A 15,721-nucleotide genomic window follows, 5' to 3' on the forward strand; every position below is an offset into this window, starting at 1 on the left:
ACTTTAATCCCAACACACACACTGTATCGAGAAGAAAAAATAAATAAATCAGGCTCATTTTAGGAGCAGAATGGTCGTTTTAGACAATAAAACATTTAGAGAAATCACAGAGCTTTCATAAGTAAAGTGAAGGACGACAGTAGAGGTTTCAAATCCCTATAGGCAATTGTAAAAGTGATGTCATTATTAGTAATGGCCAGCGGGTGGCAGCAAACTGTCTGCTAATAAGCAAGTAAGAGAGCTGCAGACGATCACATAGTAAGAGCAGAATCTTAGAAAATTATCAAAAATTAGGCCAGTGACCTCCGTTGTGTAAAAGCTGAGCTTCTAAGAAGGTAGATGGATATGGATTTAAGTTTGAGCTAGGCTGGTGGTATGGTGGTCATATTCCTGATGCTTTTATTTGACACATTGTAGAGTGGTGGTGAGGCGTTCGGAAGGCAGTGGTGGCGGCCGGGGTGTTGATGGAACACGTAGCCATGTGGGATGACTGTATGGTGTGTCCACTCACTATCATATATCGCGGTTCTCTGCTGACTGCCAATTGCACGTCTGCCTGGGGATCTGTGCGCTGTCTGGCGCTGTGCGCTCATCTATCTGTGCTCCTCTACCGGGTCTCCAAGGCAGCTGGGAAATGATCCTCCCTCCGCAAAGTACTTTTGGTTGGAGGTCTGCCAATTCGGGAATGGTTCTGGATTTGTTTAGTGGCCTGGATAAGGGGTCAGCTGTGAGGCATGTCTGTCGTCGTCATCACGCCATATCCATGTCTTTTTGTGGACCGAGTGGTCTGCACCAGAACACAGAAATGTCTTGCTTTTTATCCGAATCAAACTTGCTGATTTCCATCTATGGTTACATAATAAACCCATGTGTCATTGTGTGCTGTCCAATTTAAATGTCTGATGGGAGAAGCTGGAGGAAACTTGTAATTTGCAAATAAAACCGATCAAGCTGTGACTGTAAACCCCGGCATGCTGACTAAACGCTGATGAAAATCTGATATAGAAACACTGATTAAAAAACTGAACCTTTTTTGCCTGTGATAGAAACTGCTGACATCTGAATAAGCGCTTCTACTGTTCTTAGGGTGGTTTCACACTTGCGTTTTTCTCTGCAGCGTTTTTTGCACAAAAAAACGCATGCGTTTTTTTTCCTATATTTAACATTGAAAACGCATGCGTTTTTTGTTGTACGCGTTTGGTCGCGTTTTGAAACGCATGCGTTTTTTTGCTGCATGCGTTCTTTTTCAGAAATGCAACTTGTAGTATTTTTGAGAGGCGTTTTTTTTTACACATAAAAACGCATGCATTTTCATGCGTTTTTTTTTTTGTGCCAAAAAATACATTGGAGTCAATGGAAACGCATGCGTTTTTAAGCACATGCGTTTGTTTGCTTTAAAAACGCATGCGTTTTTATTTAAAAAAAACAGAAAACACACTGATATGCCACCCCCCAACATAAAGGTGATAAAGGGATCCTAACCCTAAAGGGATCCTAACCCTAAAGGGATCCTAACCCTAACCCTAAAGGGATCCTAATCCTTCCCCTAACCCTAACCCTAAAGGGATCCTAACCCTACCCCTAACTCTAAAGGGATCCTAACCCTAACCCTAATCCCTTTAGGGTTAGGGTTAGGATCCCTTTAGGGTTAGGGGTAGGGTTAGGATCCCTTTAGGGTTAGGGTTATGATCCCTAACCCTACCCCTAACCCTAACCCTAACTATTTCTGTTTATAGTGGGTTTTTTACTTTATTTTGATGATTGGCAGCTGTCACACATTTCTCAGCATGCGTTTAAAAAACGCAAACGCATGAAAAAACGCATGTAAACGCGTCAAAACGCTGCGTTTTTTTCACCACATGCAAAAATGCATGCGTCAAAAAAAGCAGCGTTTGCACGCGTTTACATGCATTTTTTCACCATGCGTTTTTTTTTAAACGCATGCGTTTTGAAACGCAAGTGTGAAACCAGCCTTACATATTTAGATCGGTTCACTTTTTTTTTTTTTTATTCTCTGATGAATCCACACCGAGCACGGTAAATGGATCCATCTTTATTGCTGTTGTATCTATCTGCAACCGCCATTAGGGAAATGTAGGTGTTTACTGTATACTCTTGGTATCAAATGCAATTTATTAAAGGGCTTCTTTTTGTCTATTTTATCTTTTTCTCATGGAGCCAAACACTTACAGGCAGGTAGTTGCCTATTCTGCCTGGTTACGGCTCATGGTAATCACAGACCGCTCCATGCCGGCAATTCTGCTGTTTCATGTGACTGCGTCAAAAGAGCAGCTCTTTCTCTTCCGATCTCCTGTCGATGAGGCGTCACTGCTGACTGACAGCTTGGTCCACGCAGCAGGGAGCAAACAGACAATCAGCTCAACATCGGCCCCGTAACACAGAGCGGTAGAGAAGCCGTGACATCATTGGAAGCCGCAGAGTCACCGTCTGGTGTGGTCCATGACTGCTCTGAGCCGGCAATGATCAGCGCTGGGAAGAACAGGTAGGGTAGTTAGCAACTACCTGGCAGTAAGTTCTTAGGCCCATTAAAAAAAAATTGAAAAATGATTAAAAAGAAAATTTAAAGAAAAAAAAATCCCCATTAAACTCTGTAAGCTTTTATTCTCTCTATAGAGGCTGAAATCAGCTTTGATTGATTTATATTTCTCAACTGCAAGGAAAATTTGATCTCTCATTTAGAAAAAAATTAGTTTTGCCCACAATATAGAAAAAGGGGGCCGATTCATCAAGACTAGCATTCTTTATGCAAGCCTCAATCCAGGATTTACTGGAGTAAGATGTGTTAAATTCTGTAAGGTGCATGTGCCGCTTGCCACATTTGGCCCATCTTCCAGCGGCCATGCCCTCTTCTGTCTGTTTATACCACTTTAGTCCGAAAGTTCTTTTAAAAAAACAAGAAAGAAGTTTTCGTAAATGTGATGTTGCCTGTCCGCATCCTGTGACGTTCTGTCCAGTGGTTTCTCCTTCGGACCTCCAGTCTCCGAAGTCTCATCACTCAAGAGAAGGTTGAACGGAGCTGTGGGAGTTTGCGCATGCGCATCTTTTTGGGGCAGCCTCTCACTGTGAACATCACAGGAGGCTGGTGGGCAGGATCACGTCACCGATACGTGCACGGCGGGAATGGGCAGGATAAGTAAGTAAATATTTGGAACAATCTTTCTTTTTCAGGCGTAGCTCAAGAAGTTTTGGACAACCCTTATACCGTAACCAATTTTCTCAATATTTCAATACTTGTAGTCAAGCAGACGTTTGATCCCTGACTGCAGGAAACTTGCACTTGTATGTAATATTGCTGTATTTCTTTTAAGGCGGAGTTATCGGTGGAATTCTTGGAATTCTCATTGCAGCATCAGTAATTTATGCGTGCTGGTTTAGGAGAAAAAAGGGGTGAGATGATCCAATGACCAGATGCATTCTGTATTTAAAAAGTATAGCGTAGAGTGCTGAAAAGCGAAGGGGCCGATTCATCAAAGCTTGTACGCCAGAAAAGTTCTGTAAAAGCTTCGAGAAGAACACCGACAACATGGACGTAGCTGGGAAGGGGCCCGGATGGGACGTGCGGATTCTCCTGATAGGAGGGGCATTTCTGATGCAGCGCATGGAGGCATCGAATTCATTAGGTGGCGTGTGCCTCTTGATGAATTTGGCCCCTTCTACTCCAGCAAGAGGCATCAGTTTTGATGAATCTGCCTCTAAGTTTCCATTTTCTTCATGTGTTTTTAGACCAAATTTTACCAACATGCAATCCCCCCCAGGGGTCTTAACCCTTTTATTTCTTAGTAACCATACATTAGGCCCTTTTAATTCGAAGTGTAAGGCCATAACATCAAAGCTTTATAGTCTTGATGTTTTCCAAATAAAGAAAATATAAATGACTAAGTGGAACATATAACTGTATAAATCCAACATTACCTTTTAATAAATAGGATAATTTAATTATTGAATAGCACAGCGGCCTGTTGTAAAAGAAGAAACCTAAAGTGGCCATTCACTATTGCATTTGTGCTTGTTTTTAATGTTTTGCATGTTTTTTATTTTATATAATGTAGAGACAGAGACCCTGATTCCTGCGATGGGCTGCTTGTCGTTTTGATAAAATCAGATTTTTTTTCTGTTGCAGATCCACCAGTCTTCTGAATGCTGAGCTCTGTATAACCCCGCCCACACCACTGATTGGCAGATTTCCATGTATACTGGGTGTAGTCAGCTGCCAATCAGTGGTGGGGGCGGAGTTATACAGAACTCATGGACTACATGGCAGCTGGTTTATTATTCCTTTAGTGACAATCTCCTGCTGATAAAATAATGATTTTATCAGAACTACAGCAAACAGCCCAGTAAGTGTCCTATCGCTGAAATCCGTTTCTTTGTGTCTCCATTATGCTGATCTCAGGTTAGGTGGCAAAAACCTCATGACCAATTCCCTTTAATTAACCTATTATTACAAGAGATTCTCTTTAAAACAAAAATGTGTAAATCCAATTAAATATTCTGAAAAATAAAGCACAAAATAATAAAGCAAACACTTTTGAATAAATGTCTCAAACAGGACACTGCAAAAACAAATTCTACACTTTTTTAAATTAATGTGAATTCTTTAAGTGTCCCAAAAAATAAAGAAAATATAAATTATTTATGCCTTCTGCCCATAATAAAAATTAATATATCTAAGCTAAACGCTAAATTTTGTACAGTAATAATGTGCCAAAACTGCTCCTGAAAAATACTTACCGTATATTAATGTAAAAATAAAGTTAGGCCTCTGAATGGTTTTTATATTGAAACTGGTTATCCATTACTGGGAAACCCTTTGACTGCTAATGTGCCTCAGAAAAGGAAAAACCATAATGATCACCTCCCAAAAACGTTCCATTTGATGCCCATTTTTTGCCCTAGTTTGTATGTGCCCCAGCCACTGAAATGATAGTTCGGTATGCACTGACTGATGTGATCTCTGACAATAGTTCATATAGAGACCTGGGGTTCATACAAGGGATTTTCTGTGGGATAGAGGACCTCCGTTCTTGTCTCTTGTACTTGTATTCCCTGTAAAATAACAATTCTGGTGCACCTTTTTGTTAGGAATTGCTCGGGACAAATTCAGTTACTCCTCTTGTAGTAATATGTTAAAGGAAATCTGTCACCAGGTTTTTACCACCTAATGTGAGTGCAGAGTTGTGTAGGGACAGAGACCCTGATTCCAGCCATGTGTCACTTACTGGGCTGTTTGCTGTAGGCTTGATACAAGTAACTAGTAAACCTGCAGTCCTCCATATTCAGGAGCACTAGATAACTCCACCCCCATCACTGATTGGCAGCTTTTTGTACACACTGTGCAATCAGTGGTGTGGGCGGGGTCATACAGAGCTCAGCAATCCGAGAACTGTTCAATATACCTCACATAAAACAGTGATTGTATCAAGACTAAAGCAAAGAGCCCAGTAAGTGATACATCGCTGGAATCAGGGTCTCTTTCTCTACATTTTACTGCTTTCAAAACTGCTGACAGATTCCATTTAAATGGCTATACATTTTCTTTGTCAGACGTTGTAGGGCCAAATCATATTGACAGTGTGTGTAGGTACATGGAAAGCGGTAACGCACAGTGATCCATCTTCCTTACACGTCGAAGAAAAATAAGAGGTACTGCCCAACACAGTTACAAGAAAAGATGCCTGTGCGTCTTCTAGGTTCATGTCCATGTAGTAGATTCAGGAGAGCTGTCAGGTCGTCTTTAAATACTTGTTAGTTTAATCATTGGTAATTGTATTAACATATAATATATATTCTTTTTTCCCATTCCTACACTGAAATATGGGCAGTGATGATTATATAGCTCCAACTGGAAAGAACCCAGACAGTGGCCCATCAAGTAGCCCACAGACTCCAGTAGAACAGTATGATATGAAGCAGCTAGAAGCCCAGGTAGATCGTCATGGTCTCGGTACCTACCTTCTCACCGGGCCCATGTTCCGAGTCCATTATGCATCGCTCAGTGCCGTCCTGCTGCCTGTTGTGCACTAACCTCGCTCCTCTGTAACATAGACCGGGCACGGTTTGACAGAAGATTAAAGGGAACCTGTCAGTGGATTCATGCTGCCCAAACCACAGCCTGAATCCGATCCTTGCGCACGATTGCAGCCAGGTATGTTCTGCTCTGAAACGCTCCGGTGTTTTGGAGAAAACCTACTGTAAGGATCTGTCCGGGAGCCATAGGGAGAGATGATACGAGTCTGCCGCAGGTTCCCTTTAAGAAGAAAACCGTTGACCTAGTTGATATCTTGCAACAAATCTAACCAACTCCAGTTTTGTACGGCAACATGCCTGTCATTAACCTCTAACAGTATAGCGCACATTTATCAAAGGAAAAGCAATGTCGTAATGTGCGATAGAACCGTAACACTATTGATCAATGTGCGTCTATGATAATAACAGGATTGTGTCTATTAAAGGGGTTGTTACTATTTTTATTCACTTGGATCATAAAGTTTACACTTGGTATACATTACCATTTTCAGCCAAAAAATAAAATGTTTTTGCTGTAGAAAGTATCTACATGTACACATTGTGGGATACGTTAGATCACAGCTAATACGCTGCAAAATCTAATGTGCATTGTTTTCTTAGCCGTATATTAATGGATGAAAATAATGGTGGTTTGTGAGTGGATCCACCAATGAAATTTCTAACCATTGTACTACAACCCCTTTAAATGTCTTTTTCCATGTTACATGTTCATTGTTCTAGATTTCCTCTTGCCGTTTGTCTAGCCATCCCGGCCATGTCGTGTGCCGTTTGTGTTATCTTATTCTTCCGTCTACGTTGGGTAGGATATACTCGTTAGTATTGGAAACGTTGATCAAAGCAGGCAGTCTCCGTTCAACCGGAATAATTTATGTTTCACATTGTTGGCTCACGGTCATTAGCTTTAGTGACGAATATCAAGCAATTTCTGGCCCCCTCAAGTCTACCAAATTGTTGTTCTTGGCTTGTACCGTACTTATTCATTGCATATGTAAACTGTGGTGTGTGCTGGATGGGATTGATATGTATAAAATGTCATTCTTAATTGGGATCCAAATGAGTTTTAGAAGTAATTGGTAGTTTAAAGTCACCCATTTAGGGGTGACCGGAGGGTAAGTTACTGCTGTGTGAGCCATGGGCAGCATGAATCAGACACTGGTTGTGTTATTGCCGTCGTGTATTTCTTAGGGCCCATCCAGAAGTCCATGGATCTCAATCTATTGACAACAATCGATAGACTAGCCAAGGGGCCCCCGGCCCGAGCGTGATGGCTCCATGGAAATATATGAAGCTGCCATTCTCTAGTTGGAAGACGCACGGCCAGTCTGTGTATTGCGGTCCTTGATTAGACTAAGATCCACCCACCCTTACTCTGAATTTTATTTTGGAGTAAGCATACATTGAAAACCTTGCTGAGGAGCATGCATCTATAGGATTAGCCCAAAACTCCGGTCCCCAGCAGCATCTTTCCGCTCCTCTCTCTTGGTTGTCAGGTCTCTCTATACACGCCCAAGTTGTGGGGCATACTCTCTAGCTAGCTCTTACTAAACCACACGTCTGCAATAATGCGTCCGGTCTGATGCTGCTCGAACCACAGTCAGCATGACTCTATCTACTGTCAATTTATCTTTATGAGAATACTAAAAGTATTTCACTTTTTGCTTGTTCCTGACCTTGTAGCTACTTTTATTTTGTCTTATAAAGAATATAATATACCAAATCATAGACATGGTTTCATTGAATAAACCTAGACTACACCTAGTGTGGCGTAAAAGGGACACTGTCACCAGGTTTTGGCAACATAATGTAGAGACAGAAACCCCGATACCAGAGATGTGTCACTTACTGAGCTGCTTGCTGTAGTTTTAATATCCCTGGAGTTTTGATAAAGTCATTATTTTATCAGCAGGAGATTATCACTAGAGGACTACTAAACCTGCTGCCATGTAGTCCTCCAAATTAATGAGCTCTGTATAACCCCGCCTCCACCACTGATTGGCAGCTTTCTGTGTACACAGTGAAATCTGCCAATCAGTGATGTGGGCGGGGTTATACAGCGCTCCGTATTTAGAGAACTGCTATATCTGCAGATGAAGCAATGATTATGTTAAAGGGAATCTGTCACCCGGTTTTTGCTATGTAATCTGAGGGCGTATGAGATAGAAGCTGAGACACTGAATCCAGCATTGTCATCTATTTGAAAGTATGCTGTTGTTTACTTACAGTGACTTCTTTATCACTAGAAGATTATCATTGCCCTGACCACAGTACATATGAGCCCTGGTCTGAGCATGCCCTCCTCTGATAAGCAGCTTTCTGTCAATAGACAGTCTACACAGAATGTTGTGGTGTGAGCAGGGTTCGCTTTCTGAGCTCTGCTACATGCTAAATCTAAAATCTAATTGTGTCCCAACTGGTGCACCCCATAAGTGATACATCGTTGGAATCAGGCTCTCTTGCCCTACATTATGCTACTCTCAGATTGTCCCAAAAACCTGCTGACAGATACCCCTTAAAAAGACAGAACCCAGTGCAGTAAGTGACATCACTGCAATCTGGGTTTCCACCCCTACATTGTGCTGCTCTTAGATTGGTAGAACAAAACTGGTGACAGATTCCTTTTTAACGGTAGTACTGAAAATGAACGCTTCTGTTTTCTAAGACTGGCTCAGATGTTATGCAATGTCTCTATTAATAACAAAATATTCCTAACGTACTAACCTTTGTCTCGCTTCTCAAAAGATCCTTATTAATGAGAAACTAGGCGACTTGATAAGTTTATTTACTTGCCTCCATTGTTTTTATCTCAAAATACTCGTCATAATAATTTCACAATTTTAATGCATTTCTTCTGGGGTTTTTTAGGCAACACCATAATTATCTTCACTATGGCTCTTATGGCATTTGTGATAAATATTGGCTTCTGAACCTGAGGGCTCTCCATGTGTGGCAAAGCCTACACCCCATCCTGTATGCCTGAGAGGAGAATATTGCTTTGATCCACTTGATTCCTGAAGATGTGCCTTCAGACTGCAATAACTCGCCCCGACCTGCTTGGCTTAAATGCACATGAACGTCTGACCTAATTCTTCAGGAAAGCCAGATCCATGCACTTAATGCTTTTCCTTCTTAAAGACTTGTGTTTTCTGATTGCAAACTTTGCACATGGCAGCGGTTGAATATATGAAGACTGTGAATGTAATGTTTAGTTCATCAGTTTAAAATATGAGTATAATATGATAGACTGTTATATTTTTATAAAAAAAAAATTAAAAAAAACACCTTTTTCCTGGTTATTCTTAAAGGGATTTAGTAATAATGGGAATATTATAACTTGCAGCACGGTGGCTCAGTGGTTAGCACTGTTGCTTTGCAGAGCTGGGGTCCTGCGTTTGATCACACCAGGGGTAATCTATACCAGGAGTTTGTATGTTCTCCCCGTGTTTGGGTGGGTTTCCTCCGATTACTCAGATTTCTTCCAAAACTCCAAAGACATACTGATAGGGAATTTAGATAATAAGCCCCACAGTGATGATGTCTGTGACGTGCTGTTCAAATAATGGCGCTATATAAGTGAGTAAGATAAATGTGCCACATGGACAGTCTGCATTGTGGACAAAGTTCTGTAGACTCATCACATAATAGGACCATGGTAATGGCCTTTAAAAGTAAGAGCTTTGTATAGGACTTAAGAATGGCATAGTTCATAAATGGAGAGCCCAGTAGTAATTGTTTTTAGGTGAACTGAGTAGCCCACGAAAAGTAATAGAGAAATGTGCCAAATTTGTCATGCTGTCTCTTGTTGGTTAAGTTCGGGCGTATCTATAGACTGTCTAGTCTTGGGCTCCAATTCATCAAGCACGGCGATGCTGATGACGGTCGTGATCACGGGGCACACTGGAGTTGGAGGCACCAGCATCATTAGGAGATGCATGCCTCCATGCTCCTCACCACAAATCTTAGACGGGGCTAGTCAGATTTCTTGCATAAGGCAGGCCACTGTTCAGCATGAATTAGACAAACTGGTGTCACACTCCTGTTCTGCCCCCTTCAGGCCCAAGCTCAGCACATTTCGAGAGATCCAGGCAAGACCTGTCTAAAAAAAAAAAAGTTGCACAATTCTTCTGCAATTTTGAGTTGCGCTAAAGTTTGGGGACTTATCAAAGTGGTTTATTCACTTTGTGGATATATCTTGGCCTAAGGCACTCATTCAAAGCTTTTAAGCCAGAAAACTAGCAAAAAAAAAATCTTGGTGGTGAATTACTTTCTGCATCTGAATTCCTTCTGATTGTTAAGATTCTTGAACTTTGCATATCATAAATGGTAAAAAAATTATCGATATGTACCACATGTGAATACAATTATAATATTCATAGTATTTATCCTCCTCCCTTTCCCACTTACTCAACAAGCTTGGAGTGAGGAAAATCTGCCTTTAAAGGGAACATGTCACCTGAATTTGGTGGGACCGGTTTTGGGTCACAGGTGACAGGTTCCCTTTAATTGAGGCTTTGGAAGGAAAGAAAAACACAAAATGTTAAACGCTGGATTTAGTGGTTTCATTCTGACACCTAATTATGCTGTGTGTAGGCAATAAGTGTTAATGCTCTGAAAACTGCTTTAAACAATCCGTCACATGAACTTTTTATTTTTTTTCTCTAAATCTGTGTATACAGTTGTGTGTAAGTTTGGGCGCCCTTGGTCAAAATTACTGTTATTGTGAACAGGTAAGCAAGTTGAAGATTTAAATGATCTCTAAAAGGCCTAAAGTTAAAGATGACACATTTACTCGGTATTTTAGAAAAAAAAATGTGTATATATATATATATATATAAATTGTCATATTTTACATTTTAAAAATTACAAAAAGGAAAATGGACTGATGTAAAAGTTTGGGCACCCTGCATGGTTAGTACCAAGTAGCACCCTCTTTTTGAAAGTATCACAGCTTGTAAATGCTTTTTGTAGCCAGCCAAGATTTTTTCAGTTCCTGTTAGATGGATTTTCATCCATTCTTCCTTGGAAAATTCTTCCAGTTCTGTGAGATTCTTGGGTCTTCTTGCATGCACTGCTATTTTGATGTCTAGCCACAGATTTTCAATGATGTCCAGATCAGGGGACTGTAAGGGCCTTTGCGAAACCTTCAGCTTGTGCCTTTTGACGTAGTTCTGCTGTGGATTTTAGTATCTTTTCAACTTCAGCTTTTTTTACAGATCGTGTTTGCATCAAGAATTTGTTGAAATTTAATTGATTACATTTCAAACTGAGGAAAGGGTAACTTAAAAACTCCTTGCTATCTTCTCCTGCTTTGCGGGCCTCCATCATTTTCATTTTCAGAGTGCTAGACAGTTGAGACCATGGCTGCTATTTCTTGGCACAAGGATAGAGGAGGCTGGGTTTTTATAAAGCCGGGAAATGTGCATCACCTGGCCTTTCCTAACGATGATTGTGAACAAGTCATTACCCTAAAAAGCTAATTAAGGTCTGAAACTTTGGTCAAAGCCATCGGAGCACACAAATCTCCCAAACTTTTGCATAGGCCCATTTTCCATGTAAGAGATGAAAATATATATATATTTCTTTTGCCTAAAATACAAAGGAAATTTGTCATCTTTAACTTAACCCTTTTAGAGATCATTTCATCTTCAACTTGCTTAACTGTTCACAATAACAGTAATCTTGACCAGTGGTGCCCAAACTTTTACATGCCACTGTATGTAGTGTAGCGTCAGTATTTTCATTTACTCTGGCGGTTTCTCGAGGATTCAGTCCCGTTCTGCATCCCTTCAAAGTGACATCAATACTTTTCAGACTATCCGGATCAATCTGTGTGTATGCCAGATGTTTCTTTTACAGTGTAAGCCTGGTTTTGACGCTCCTTAGGTTTACATGGTAAAAACCTTTTGGGTCATGCAGCATGATGAGGAGGGTCTGAAGAGCAGTGATGTCACTCAAGAGTGACATATACACTGGATTAAGGGTAAAAAGAAAAGTTCATGGGAGGGCTTCTTTAAAAATGAGCTTCTAATCTAATAATAATTTAATTGAATGTAGCATAGTTAACCTGGATGTACTTAAAATACATTTAATGTTTCCGTTGTTTAAAAAAAAAGCGTAAACCAACATGAGCATTCTACATTTTGTACAGCAATAGATGACTGACTTTCATGCCAATGTAAATTTATTGTGTATTTAATTTTATTTCCTCCTATGTAAATGATTATATAATAAAGTAATATTTTTACTAAAGTGAACTTTATTTTGTATCACCAGATCCATAAATAAACATTTATTTCTCAATTGTGATTGCAGTGGAAAAACTCACCAAATACTCTACGTGTGAATATGGCCTAATGCACGCATTTACTATCATGTCGCTGCAGGACGGAAGGCAGCTTCTTATTACTTTGCACGTGCTCCACTTTAATTGCCATCTAATAACAGCAAGTGATTGATCAGTATTATCAAATTTCTTTCCTCACACTTCAAAGTCTAAAAAATGCCTTACACATAAAGTGTCTGTCAGCCGAATGATGCTTCGACCAATTGTTCAGCTGGTAGCCATCTGGGCTGACTCGCCCACACACAGGAGTGCTCCTGTGCTCTCTGAGAGAGCTGCCATCAGACCTGTCTGGCATCAGCTTATCTCTGAAAGAACAAGAGGATCAGCATCTGTAATCTGACAAGCTGGATCCTTAACTCCCCGAACAATCAGTTGTCTGTGACACCCATACACCTTAAAATCAATGTGTCTCTGCACATGTCAGCGTGTTTTCACGGACCGTGTGTCCGTTTGAAAAACACGGAGACATGTCAGTGTTCGTGGGAGCGCACGTATTACACGGACCCATTAAAGTCAATGGGTCCGTGTAAAACACGTATCGCACACGGATGTTGTCCGTGTGCAGTCCGTGTGCCATGCAGGAGACAGCGCTACAGTAAGCGCTGTCCCCCCAGCGTGGTGCTGAAGCCGCCATTCATTTCTTCTCTCCAGCAGCGTTCGCTAGAGAGAAGATATGAAAAATCTTTTTTTTTTTTTTTGTGTTTAAAAAAAAAATCCCTGTCCCCAACCCCCTCCCACCCCCTCTGCGCTTCCCCTCCCCCCCCCCCCCCCCCCCGCTGGTAATAAAATACTTACCCGGCTCCCTCGCTGCTTCCTCTCCTGGCCGCAGCTTCTCCTGTATGAGCGGTCACGTGGTGCCGCCCATTACAGTGATGAATATGCGGCTCCACCTCCCATACCCTAGTTATCACTGAATGAAATATTCCAGTTGTAAATCTTTATTCATTACATAGTGGAATGTGTTGAGAACAATAAAACCTAAAAATGATCAACGTAAATCACAACTAATATCCCACTGAAGTCTGGAGTAGGAATGATGCTCAAAATCAAAGTGGAAAATGAAGTGGAGGTCTATACGGATGGCGAGGGACATCAGGTCGTCGAAAGTAGTTGGTAGGTCTCGACCAACTAGCTCATCCTTCATATCTCCGGAAAACCCCTCCCAGAATGTGGCCACCAAAGCTTCATTATTAGTGATGAGTGAGTGTACTCGTTGCTCGGGTGACTATTTGTTAGTGTTTGGAGATTATGTTTCCATCACCTCAGCTGAATGATTTACAGCTATTAGCCAGGCTGAGTACATGTGGGGGTTGCCTGGTTGCTAGGGAATCCTCAAATGTAATCAAGCTGTCTAGTAGCTGTAAATCATTCAGCTGCTGCGATGAAAACTTAATCTCTGAACACTAACAAATACTTGGAGGTCACCCGAGCAACGAGTACACTCGCTCATCACTTTTCGTTATTCCATCCGAGTTCAGATGCCAGAGTTCGAAAGTGTATCGCATATTGCCCCACAGAAGAATTGGACTGATGTAAACGGAGAAGAGCGGAAGCTGCCGAGGTGGTTCGCCCGGATTCATCGAACACTTTGCGAAAAGCTTCCAAAAATGCAGGTAAATTGGAGATGATCGGATCCTCTCTCCCATAATGGGTTCAACCATGCCAGGGCCTCGCCTCCAAGGTGCGACATAAGGAACGCTAGTTTTGCTCGGTCCAACGAGAAGTTCAAAACGTAGCCAGCACTGATTAATGAACCCGTGGCAGAGCTTTGGATTGCCATCAAAATGTGGTGGAGCTGCGAGTCATGGACCTGGATCTTGAACTAAGCAAACTGTCTGGGAAGTTTCTGAAGTAGACACCGCTGTTTCAACATGCTGGAACTCAGGAGGGATGATTAAAGCCTCCAATTTAGTTCTTAAACACTGCAACGGTATGGACAGATCTTCCTGTGTGTCTTTCTGTCAGCAAAGCTCCTGGTACATGGCCAAAACAGGCAAGATCCGGGATCCAGCGGAATCCATGGCCTGAGCAAACTGTCATGGACATGGTTTGTGGAACCACTGTGCCACGGACCTTGGAGAGCCTGAAGGGGTGTGACTAAGCGAACACCTGACTGTTCACTAGAGCCTCTGATGGTGAGGTTAGACTTTGCTCCCGATTAACGCCAGGTGCCACTCCAGGACAGAACAACGGGCATGCAGCAGCTGTACCCAGAGCACAGACTGGAGAGAGCAGCTGGCAGAGTTTGTATTGGAATGCAGCAACCAGTTCGCATCCAAGTGCAGCAGGCAGTGTTTGTATCAGAGTGTAGCTGACAGGATCTGCAGTAGAGTGCAGCAGGCAGGGTCTGCAGTTGAATACAGCAGGCACGATCTGCAGTTGAATGCAGCAGGCAGGATCTGCATTAGAGTGCAGCATGCAGGGTCTGCAGTTGAGTGCAGCAGGCAAGGTCTGTACAGGAGTGCAGCAAGCAGGGTCTGCAGTTGAGTGCAATGGGGACTGGTATGCAACCTTACACAACTTACACTGCCTGTGAAACAGGAAGGTTGCTCAGGCACCTCCCCAGTGGGGAGGAAGCAATATATACATAATGTCCCAAAGACATTGGCTGGGGAGGAAATAGCAAGTGCACACGCTGGCCATTTAAGAGGGCAGGAGCGCACGCATGCGTGCCCTAAGGACATGGCCAGAGGACCGGCTGGAAGCATGTTGAGCATGGGGAAGGGAAGAACTGCAGCATGGGTGAGTGAAGAGACACGCCGATGACCCTGCCTGTCAGAGCAGGGATCCGACGTGGTGCCAACACTGCAGGCAGGATATGCACAATATGAACAATGGCGTTCTATGCTGCAGTCCATCTGCTTGGGCATCAGGGGACAGGGGTAGCTATATGTCCTGGGCCATGGTTCCTCCAGCAAATAACATCACCCATAGGGACCTTGGGCACCACCTCCCCCTGTCCCTTTGGACCTTAGATGCCCCACCCCCTTTTGGGCCTCCACCCCCTGTTAGAATTCCCAGTATGGAGTAGGCTGCCATCCCAAGGAACCTTCAATCTCCTGGTATCTCTCGACCAGTCCGACCAGTTCTTTGGCATTCCGGGGTTCAACCTCAGCAACCCAAGTCTGTATGAGCCTTGGCAGGGAGTACACAAACCGGTCCATCACCACCCATTCTATCATCTGTGCAGGTGTAGAGGACTTTGGTTTCAGCCACTTCTGGACCAGGTGCAACAGGTCGAACATTTGGGAGCGAGATGGTTTTCCCGGTGATACCCCCAGTAATGAACCCGCTGTGCCTTGCTTGTCATTGAAACCCCCAAGCATGCGAAAA

General features: G+C 42.4%; 1 protein-coding gene across 6 annotated transcripts in view; it reads left to right on the forward strand.

Moving 5' to 3' along the window:
* LOC138669635 (C4b-binding protein alpha chain-like) overlaps positions 1–10,282 on the forward strand; it is a 70,188-nt gene extending 59,906 nt beyond the window's left edge. For 4 of the 6 annotated variants that reach the window (XM_069756283.1, XM_069756287.1, XM_069756286.1 and 1 more), the window contains 3 exons: positions 3,330–3,408; positions 5,844–5,946; positions 8,911–9,304. In XM_069756283.1, coding sequence (XP_069612384.1) covers positions 3,330–3,408; positions 5,844–5,946; positions 8,911–8,922 — 194 coding nt within the window. In that variant the 3' untranslated portion in view covers positions 8,923–9,304. Of the gene's footprint in view, positions 1–3,329; positions 3,409–5,843; positions 5,947–8,910 lie in introns of all 6 variants that reach the window. The other 2 variants (XM_069756289.1, XM_069756288.1) reach the window with 2 other exon arrangements.
* Positions 10,283–15,721: the final 5,439 nt, after the last annotated feature.

Source organism: Ranitomeya imitator, chromosome 3 (assembly GCF_032444005.1).
Source record: "Ranitomeya imitator isolate aRanImi1 chromosome 3, aRanImi1.pri, whole genome shotgun sequence".
Lineage (NCBI taxonomy): Eukaryota > Metazoa > Chordata > Amphibia > Anura > Dendrobatidae > Ranitomeya > Ranitomeya imitator.